At 33.9% G+C, this 10,724-nt stretch overlaps 1 protein-coding gene across 1 annotated transcript in view; it reads left to right on the top strand.

The window, feature by feature from the left end:
- Window positions 1-1,171: 1,171 nt before the first annotated feature.
- The window catches only part of Smp_168370.1 (putative vav2), a gene marked incomplete at its 3' end in the record, with an annotated part of 47,530 nt that continues 37,977 nt past the window's right edge, over window positions 1,172-10,724 (top strand). Inside the window, exons 1-8 of the mRNA XM_018793618.1 lie at window positions 1,172-1,188; window positions 4,868-4,896; window positions 4,998-5,412; window positions 5,454-5,531; window positions 5,588-5,693; window positions 5,745-5,843; window positions 5,890-5,958; window positions 7,838-8,048. Coding sequence (XP_018648112.1) covers window positions 5,015-5,412; window positions 5,454-5,531; window positions 5,588-5,693; window positions 5,745-5,843; window positions 5,890-5,958; window positions 7,838-8,048 — 961 coding nt within the window. The 5' untranslated portion in view covers window positions 1,172-1,188; window positions 4,868-4,896; window positions 4,998-5,014. The remainder of the gene's footprint in view (window positions 1,189-4,867; window positions 4,897-4,997; window positions 5,413-5,453; window positions 5,532-5,587; window positions 5,694-5,744; window positions 5,844-5,889; window positions 5,959-7,837; window positions 8,049-10,724) is intronic.

The following is a 10,724-nucleotide window of genomic DNA, read 5'->3' on the forward strand; positions in this document are numbered from 1 at the left end:
AGGATGTGGGATTCAAGCAGAGAGTCCTTATCTCAAGTATGAGACAATTATGCTGGAATGAGTCCAATGACGTCAGTCTAAGATCGTAAAAGTATTCTCTGGCCCATCTTATGAAGTCAGAATGAGACACCTCAACTTATTTCTGTTATCTCACTGCAGATTACAGATGGATCTACTATTGGCTTACCATATACTGAACAATCACCTTGGAATTAATATGTCTTAACTTTTCCTTGCGTCTAGGACTGGTAATCTGAGAGAACATCCTAAGAAAGTTCAAAAACTGAGATCAAATTGTCTATGTCTGTAGTTTCGTTTCTCTCACCGAATAGTAAATTACTAGAATTCTTTTCCAGAACACGTAATATCATCACCTTCTGTTGATATGTTCAAAATGGGATTGAACTTCCATAGTCTTACTTCAGGGATCATGGTTATTAGGAAGATAACCATTTGAACAATTTAAACCATTTTACTGCATGTATTAGTTATGATTTGACAACTGCATTCACTTAGGAAACGGAACTATACTAATTTATTGTTTTTTCGCGATTATCAGTATATTCATTTACTTTTATGAGGAAATGTTTCAAATTTTATATCCCACATACGTAAGACTACACTTGGAGTATTGTATCCAAGCAGCTAGCCCATATCTGATAAAGGATACTAACTCACTTGAGCTTGTCCAGCGTGTTGGGACGAAATTAGTGAAGGGTCTTTTTAAACTCCCTTACGATGAGCGCTTGAAACGTCTAAACCTTTTCCCCTTGTCTTATCTTAGGACGCGAGGTGACCTTATACTGGTACTTCTCATCTTTAATTATAATTTTGATGTTAATATGTCTTATCTTTTTGCTTCCTCCAGTACTGATAATCTCCGAGGTCATAGCAAGAAGATCCACCAACCGCAATCTATTAAACTAAAGGTGGGGTCCCGTTTTTTTCATCGAGTGGTCAATGACTGGAACGCCGTACCCGAACAAGTGCTATCAACCCCATCAGTGAACATTTTCAAGGAGAATCTGGACCTTCACTGGAACACAATCTCTCAGGATTAACACAGGTTCATCAACCTACTATCCTTATTATTGAAGACTGAGGACTGAAGACTTTGTTTTTTCGTTTTGCAGAGAAGGTCTCAAAACTGAGCTCTTTTTGTCCTTGATAGTTTACGGTGGTAAACAGGTAAATACAAAACGCAGTCTAGTTGACGTTATTTCGTCGAATAATCAGGTGAATATTATTGTACAAGTTTTCACAGTTTTCTGGTCAATTCTTCTGACTCACTTCACTAGGATTGTCAGCGATTCGGAAATCGGGATACCATGAAATTTACAGACTGAAGCTCTCTAAACGGAGATTATTGATCGTAGTTTTCCGGAAATTTATCTTTGTTGCTGAGGTGACTTTTGCGAACACGTGTTTACACTACTCAGGCAGCATGAAATACTCAAGACTTCTTGAAACAAAGCATATGCCTTGTTTATATGTACGTTATATACGTTGAATATACGTTAAAAATGACTCGTTTGGTATCAGAATGTGTGATCTTACCGTTCAGCTACTGTGGATTCTGTACAGTATCTTGTTGTTCGCAAGGCTTGATGTGGCGCTAATGTTTTCCTTTCGTTGCGTATAATAGAATTGTAGGCTATCAATATTGAAATAAAGTCAGTGTGCTAGCTGAACCAGGGATACTTTTCAAAACCTGTTGCCACTTAGTAAAATTTAAGTCCCTGAAACTATGCGAGATCAGAAAAGCAAGGATTAACTGCATCTTTTAGGAATAGTTGTTTGACTTAATAGATTAGTCTAAGAGCATCAGGTAAGTAATATGCGAGCACAAATGTCTGATCAGAACCATAGGGATTGTGGTTTCAAAGATTCAAGCTTTACGACGTTCGAAATTACATATTTTACAATGCAAGCTTCTGTTTTGCTTGATTTCACCGGACGTTGGATACATAACTTGTTGGAGTTTGTCTTAGTTTCTTCTTGTGGTGTACAGATCGTTAATAAATCTAAGACCCTTAATACTTTTCGGTAAAAATTAGCTTGTTACAAATTTTTTCAGATCGTTGGTGTGCATTACATTCCTAAAACATTACTTTCTTCCACACGTCAAATAAATTGGTAGTTTCTCATATTCCAATTTTCAGTAACACCTACCTTTCTCGATTTCTTTTATCATATATGTTTTTCTACCGGTCATCTCGTAATATGTTCAGAAGTTTATCAACTTACATTGATGCAATATATGGGTTTTCTGTTGCTCTCAACTTAAAAGCAAAAACAAACTCTATGATATATCTAATGGATTCACAGTCAACATTTATGTCCTCAATCGGGATACTAAAATCTGTAGGGTTATAAAATGATATGCTAGACAAATTCAGTCATTGAAAACTTCAAATGTCCTACTGACTAACCGTAAAGATATCTGAAATGTTTCAATCAAGCTCATCGGAAGAAAAATCTAAGAAGGAAGCATATTCGTTTAGCTACCATTAGATATCAGCGATCCCATTACAGCAGTTCAGCTGCACTAAGTTATTCCGGTAGGTTTTCAAAAATGATTTTCGAGTAGGTGACAATAATAATTTCGCCCTATCCATTTGGATCTTCAAAAGTTTTTGGGGCTTATGTAACTACTCGAAGGAACAATAAAGTTTACTACGGGCTGAAAATGGTTCGGGTCTCAGACTGTTATACTGGTACTCTCATTGTGGCTATTAAGATGACGGTGGATAAAATTTTTGTCCGAAAATATAAGAAATTAGGTTCTTGTCATCTTACATTATCAATGGCGTAATTAAATACTATTCCGGATCCTGGCTTTGGTATCACCTTATATAAAGACTACCCGTAAGTGAAACAGTTTAAACCTGCGACCGAGCATCAAATACGAGTCTTTAGACTTCGTTTTCCTCCACGTGATTGCGAAATGTTACTTTAGGATTGATTTGTATCATTACTTACTGGTCTGTAGTAGTAAAATAGTTGGTTACCACTTAAATTGTCCTCAGCGTTTCAGCAGCTCTGATTTGTTGTTGTCCGATAAAATCTCAGAACATTCAGAAAACTCACTTGACTTTTTCCAACACATCACTCATGACGTAGGCGAGATGTTTGTCTTCTGAAGCGACGCAGCAGTCCATGGTGTATTAATGTGGTCGTAAAAATGGCTCATAAACTGGAAAACATGTGTAGGCTACTGGAGTTTAATTTAGGTATCTTTGAAGCGTTACCAGTTTGTCATGAAACAACTGAGTACACATTGTCAAGGCTAGAAATAGGGCACTAGACGAAGACAATTAGTTAGTTAATGAGGTGATATATTTTCACCAATTGAAGTGTCTGAAACATGTGTTGCGTATGTTCGATCACTGCCTTCTATGGTCAGTGTTGGCTGAAGCTAGGGACGGCGAAGCTGAAGCGTGACATCAATCCGCAAAGGTAGTGACTGTTCAATAGGTCCGTATTGATAGATTCAGAATATCATGTTGGAGTCCACTCTATAACCGCTATCAATTGTTGGAGCCATCAAGATATGGCTCAGGATTGGTCACTGCCTTGAATTAATACTAATTCTCTTCTCCTAGGTCTTCATGTTTAATATTATTTCATGCTTTCTGTTCCTCAAACTCGTTCCTTCTTTTTGAACTGTATTATCCAATATTTAGTCTTCCTCACTGACATTGTGAGTACAGTTACTTCGACCTTCTTGCTATACATCTTACTAATTTCACATCTTACTGATATAGTATAGCGTGAGTCGACACACATCTGTAGGAGGCTCCATGTTGATTATGAATAATTGGTTTTGAACTACCGAGACAATTTCGTCTAAAAACTAATCATAGCGATTCTTGTATGTGAAACTTTTTATGGCATTAGTATTTAATGTTAACGTTTGACCTGTAACTATGAGTCTTCATCAAACTAAGGATTTTTGGAATTACTGAATGAATAAATCTACAGTTAATCAGGAACAGTCACAACTTATTACATTAAGGCTCTAATTGCGTGTTCATTGATAAAGAGAGAAGAAAGTTTAGTTCTTCAAATTTTAGATATGTCAGACAACAATAATCGATACTTACCTGTTGTAGAAACGTTGTTTGTACAATACATAGTATAGACACAAAAGTAGGTATGCTTCAGCATGCGTTGCTTTCCGTTCCTCTTCCTAGACTCAGGAGTTTTGTCACTAGGACTGTCGTTATGTTTTGCAAACTACGATATTCTCTATCTTCATGGTGATAGACGCTCAAGATTCCACATTCTGACAGTGAAGGAGTTTTTAAGAACCACCAAATTGTCTTGATATATGCCATAAAAGGTAGGGAATTAAAGCTTCCTCATATATGACCTATTCACTTCCAAATAACCACTAATATCGCTAGTTTACTTGTATCTGCTACATATCGTCAGCTATGTTTGTACCTCTTTATTTTCAGTACTATTTAATCTACTTTCTAGTCCTGGATTTTTCATCAGTTGACTACTTGAGTGTTAGTATCTAGTCATAGGCTGTCAGTCATATCCAATTTTTCATCCTTATACCTGGTTTTTGACATGTAAACTTAATTAGTTGTTTGTGTTAAAGTGACAGACATTCCTTTTATTTTGATTAATATGCATCTATTCAGATATGGATAAAGTTGGTTGTTTCATTTGCAGTACTTTACGTCATTCTCAATGTTAAATCCATGATTGAAGTACTATATTTACACGAATTGCTTTATATAATAGACTAAATACGAAATCGTGAAAAGAGCCACTCTGAGTTGGGATGTGTACCCTCCAGTTTGCTTGATAACTATCATAATTATCCAATTATGACGAAATTTTCACTTTTCAGATCATTAACCTCGAATATCATCGTCAGAGGTATTACTGAACTTCCTTTGTTGTTACCATGATTATATAACCGTTTTATGGGTATATTTTTGATGCTCAAATCATTGCTTCTTTCGATGTGTTATTTGTAGTAAATTGGAAAACTATTATGGAAGAGGAAGATGATTGGAGACAGTGTGCTGAATGGTTAAATAGATGTCAAGTTATCCCAGATGATCATCCGGCTTTGGGGCCAGATGGTAATGCGATTCACTTAGTTCAGGCCCTAATGGACGGAGTTGCTTTATGCCACCTTTTAAGCACATTATCAAACCATGAATTGGATATAAGATCGATGAAAGATTTTAGCCATATGCCACAAAATTCTCAGTTTTTATGCTTTCAAAATCTTCGACTATTTACACAATTATGTGAAAAAGAATTTGATATTCCCAGAAATTTGTTATTTCAACCTGGTGATATTTATCATGCTAAAAATTTTGGGAAAGCGATTGCAACTTTATCAAAATTATCATACTCAAGAAGAGCACAATTAACTGGAATACCGTATGTCTTCTACTTCTTTTGTCGTTTATTTCCAAACATAGTGGTTTTCCACCGGAAAATTCAAAGCTACAATCAACTCATGAATATTATAATAATCTTGAGGAAATCGCTGCTGCAATGTAGATAATAAAATTCTATCATTATTGTTTTTGATTATTATAATACATCATTTTAGGAATAAATTACCTGACTCTGGAAAACCAAATTATACTCAAATGGAAGAGGAAAATAAAGAAAAATTGTACGATACAGTGGTGTATCAAGGTTCAAAATCTCGTCTAGTAATTTTTTATGTTTCCTTTTATAACTGTTATTCCAAATTGTCAACATAGAATTTGGACTCTGAACCGACAACAGCACGAGCGTATTGTATTCGCGAAATAGTGGATACAGAAAAAAATTACGTAGACGTATTGAAAATGTTAATTGAGGTAGAATAGAAAGTCGAATTAATTATTAATTAATATCCCAATGTAGAAATACAAACATCCACTTATCGGAGTTCTTTCGCACAATGAAATTGAAGAGATTTTCAAGTACATTGAGGTAATCATTATGTAGAAATTCAAAAATATTCTGTGTATTTGCTTTTAATTACCTTTTTTTCAAAATAATGTTACTAGCGTGCTATGATATGGTTTTTTGGAAGATAATTTGAGGCACTGCTCTCCAAAACAATTAAGTGTCGTGAAACGTAAACATTCCCAGTACATCTCTATTTTTAAGATGCATTGTTTACTCCCAAATTAATGTGTAGTTTTGGTAACATTAAATTAAAGTGCTTACGGGTAATACTCCAGTTAACCTACTCTGTGTCTTAGTATGACTTTTCTTACCCCTCCTCACCAACTCTTATGTTAGTCATTAGAGTACGTAGGAGACTATCATGGTTATGTATCCATTTCACTGGCAACTTAAATTTGGATTCTTAGGTCATGTTTTACAGCGATAAATTAATACAAAGTAAGTTATTAAACAACATACCCATCCTTCGCTAGGACATCTCAACTTCGCATGTGGCAGAGTTTGAAAAAGTTACGTGAGACTTTTGTATCCGTGCTAAAATCTCACTACTTTTTATTATTCTATTAGTATCTAGATAAGGTTTGCAGAGTATTTTTCCCTTTTGATTGGAAGATTCTCCACACTGTTCTCTGTCATTCCTTCATGTGTGAAACTGGCCCCCTTTTCCAACGATTTTCAGCCAAAATATAGCCTGTCAAAGATTAAATTGACCAGATCGTCCAAGTGTAGGTCTAGACATTGCTTTCTCCGTATATTACGAATAATAATCTTGATTTAAAATGACATATGCCTGTGCAAAAGTTTCGGCGTTACAATTCATCTCTTTTCAAGGAGCTCGTTACCTTATCAACTTTATTATTTCAAAATAAAAGTTGGGGGAAAATTTGAGTCTTATTCTGATTTTAAATCGACGATCTTATAATTACTGCACTACATTCTTAACTATGTCTCATTTTAACCTTTATCACTCCATATGATCCCTTGTTATTACAAAAGAGTGAAACAACCCATTTGAGGAATCGAATGCGCTAGCAACCTAGCCGTTTTTCCACGTCGCGGTCAAACAGGTTAGCTATGAACACTAAGTAATTAATTCGTGATTAGACAATCTGTGATGGCTTTAATATACAAACTGTTATTGATAAAAACTACAAATCTACTAATTAGGGCTAATATACTACGTCTCTTTATGCCTAACTTAGGTTTCGCCGCTCCGAAGCGTAATTAGAAAATTTTTGACAACTAGGAGTATTACATACACTTTTTCAGTTTTCATTAGAAGGCGTCTTATAGTCTGTGTGTTGTATTATGATTAAATGTTCACCATTTTCTATCTCTTTTATATTGATAACTGGTTACTTAATTGAGTTTTAGTAAGGATTTAATCCCCGTATCTTCACTCCAGTCTTAGACTGATCATCCTTAATGACAGTGCAAAACAGTCAAGTTAATCTCACTGGGCCAAATAAAGTTAATTTGATCACCATGAAACTTGAAGATAAGATGTTCATCTATGAAAGTAGTGAAGAGCTTGTGTTGCTGAATAGTATTAAAGTAAGAGTAAAGAAGCCTGAAGTACTTCATTAGTAGCGTATGGTAAGCATGAAGACTCCTCAAATAAATTAGTTCTGTGATACCACTACACTGGATTTGATTTTTAATTTATGTACTTTACAAATGTGCCTTATTCGTTTAAAGCACTATAGTTGTGCTATTATCCCAGTGTAATTCTACTTATAACTTTCGTAGTTCAAAGTTATCTATTCATATTTATAAAACTCAGACCATTTTGGTGTGCATAAATGTACGTGAATAAATGCAAGAAACGAATATTATTATGTGTCATTGTATTACTTTGATACTATAACATTTGTTTTATTTTTCTTATTAATTTATCCAGGAATTACATACTATTCATAGAGAGTTTTTAAGTAATCTGAGTTTGGCAACTAGTGCAACTATGAATTTTCTTAGTCTAAGTGATGTTTTTCTTAAAACTCGAGATAATCTTCTCATATATGGAGAGTATTGTGGTCATTTACAACATGCTCAAAATTTAGTCTATGAAATTATGCGAAATGATGTGGAAAAACGTAACAAAATAGAAGTAAGTTATGATAATTAGTGCTGTCATTTTCTTTCTTTTTGTGTATGCGTGCGAGTACTTCCTACACGTCTTATTTATTTTTATCAGATACCTGGGTCTTGAACTGAAGGTATTTAACATTCTCAATAATGTTCTTTACGCAGAAGTACATTTTCCATTGCTATGTATTGTATGATGATGAACATTGTATCATTTATATCTTAGTTATTTTTTATTCATCACTCCTCTAAATTGAATCGACACTGGAAAATAGAGCATAACACTGGTGTATATGCAGTAATTCTGTTCGTATTAAGTTTAACAGCACTTGATTACGAAATTTCTTTATATTTTGAACTATTCTCAAAACTTCTTGTTATTTTACATTCTTTGATGGATAAATCAGTAGGAAATGCGAGTAAATTTTGAATAACCTAAAGTTAGAACAACACATTCAAGCGAACAGCATTGTTTCCAATTTAATCGTCATTAGTTTTCACCCTAATATACATGAATATTTGTATGAAAATTTTAAACTAGTCAAAACGATTTATAAGTAAATGATCACAGTCAAATAGATTGGATAACTTCACATAATAGGTAAAAAGTACCACTTAATAGTAAATAGACAGGTATACTAGTAGTAATAAGAACAATAAAATAATAAAATCTCTAGTTAATAATTCAACATAGGAGATAGGTTAAACTTAAATAAATAGATTTTAAAAATAATAATCACAAAGTATCGTTAAAATTAAGTAATAAGGAGTATGTAAATGATTAATTATTGAAGAATATGATAGGAAATGGGTGAAAAAGGGCAAATAAATATTGGATATGAAAAATTAGTAAAATCGTATATTAAATCACATCCGACCAAGGAAGGGAGAGGGGTTTCACGAATTTTTCCTGAACATATAAACTTGAGTTATAGGTTCAGATCCTTATAGCTTGTGCTATATGTAAGAGACGAGATCGAACCCCATTAGAAAATGATGACGGTAGGCGATAGATCACTAGAAACGATTCAGCCCACTGTCAAGCAAGTGTGCCATGATAAAACTAAGTATTGTTTTTGTCTGTCCAAACCAAGCTAGGAGATGTTCATTCATTCTTTGGTTAATTTACTTGGTAGTACTCTCGATATAGCTATCGCCACAGGAGCGGCTAAATTTGTAGATGCACATTGAGCAAACAAACTCAGGTAAGTTATATTTTATTGATTGAACTGTAGAATCTTTGTGGATTTAGGGTCATGAATTTTCTCAGCATAGTCACAGTTTAAAACCTACTTACTTATGATTGGGATGCAATATCCTTCACAATAGACTAATTTTGTATAGTTAAGTCGTATGACTTACTGTGTATAGGTTTTATTATTACTCTGATAACATTCTTATCTTTGATACATGATTCAAACAATATAAAGATTTGTTACCCCAACTACGGTCATCTGAAGGTGACAAATATTACAATTTAATCTCCTCACGAAATCTACATTATCAGATTCTCTATATAGCTATCTAAATCTGACAAAAAATTTACTGGTGTCTTTTCCACTGCATGATGTTACCATAATCTCTTTTTAAATAATAACAACGACTTTCCAATGTATGTTGGAATCCCAAGCCGTAAGTCACTTACACCGAAATACCTGAAAGCAATGATTCGGTTGCTTAGTTTAGAACTTTCCGTATTTTAGCAGTTGGGATCGATTGATGTTTCATTCACTTCAATATGGAATCAAGTGTTACCTTTTACGATATCCACATGTATCGTTAAATTGTTCCATCAAGTCTTGTAACTAGACCTCATCATCTGTAACCTCCTAAGCCAACCTTTCTTTTCATCCCGTTGCTAAAAAATAATCATTTAGAAATCTGTCCCCCACTTGTTACTGCTGTAATCGAAAGAATAGCTTGCACTACGTAAGCAAAAAGTTATAACGTCTTGGAATATCGCTGTTAGTAAAAGAAATTAATCTATATGAATGACTGTTTTCGCTTTGATCATTTTTGCAACTCGTAGATTTCCTGCCGTGGACGGATATCTGCCTTGAAATTAACCGGTTGTTTCGTTATTATTTACTTTTGGATTAGAATGCAACAATTCGATAATTCAGCAAGTGCGAAAATCAGTTTTAAGTTAATGGTTTTATACGTCATTTAGTGGTGAATTACAATAGCGTTTCCATCATTGGACATCCCTGTATTGTGAGTTATTCCCTTTATGTTTGGGCAATACCCTGGAGTACCGAAATGAATTGTAACTGTTTAGCCCTAGACCTTTATAAATCTATTTGTGATTCATGACATTATTAAAAAACGAATGATGGTTATTTTCAGAAGAATATTGAATTAGTTGATTAATATTCCGCACTTAAAATCACCCAAATAGTAGTGAGCATTTTATTTGTCGTTTTTAACTGACAACTCAGTCTTTGAAGACTAGGTTAAAACTCATGTAATTACTGAAATACGTAAAGATTAAATTTGGCATCCTCGTTATCAAACAAAGATAATCATTTGTAGGTATCATTACCAGGTTTTGATTTGATAATTTTGAATAAATCGAGCATTGGGTAGATTGTTATAAATGAATTATATATTTGTAATATCCCAATGAGTAGAAAAATTAGATTTTCTGACGTTTCGTGACTCAGTGTAAGCCACTTCTTCAGAGGATAAATAAAATATAAAGT

The sequence above is a fragment of the Schistosoma mansoni genome, chromosome 1 (genome assembly GCF_000237925.1).
Source record: "Schistosoma mansoni strain Puerto Rico chromosome 1, complete genome".
NCBI lineage: Eukaryota > Metazoa > Platyhelminthes > Trematoda > Strigeidida > Schistosomatidae > Schistosoma > Schistosoma mansoni.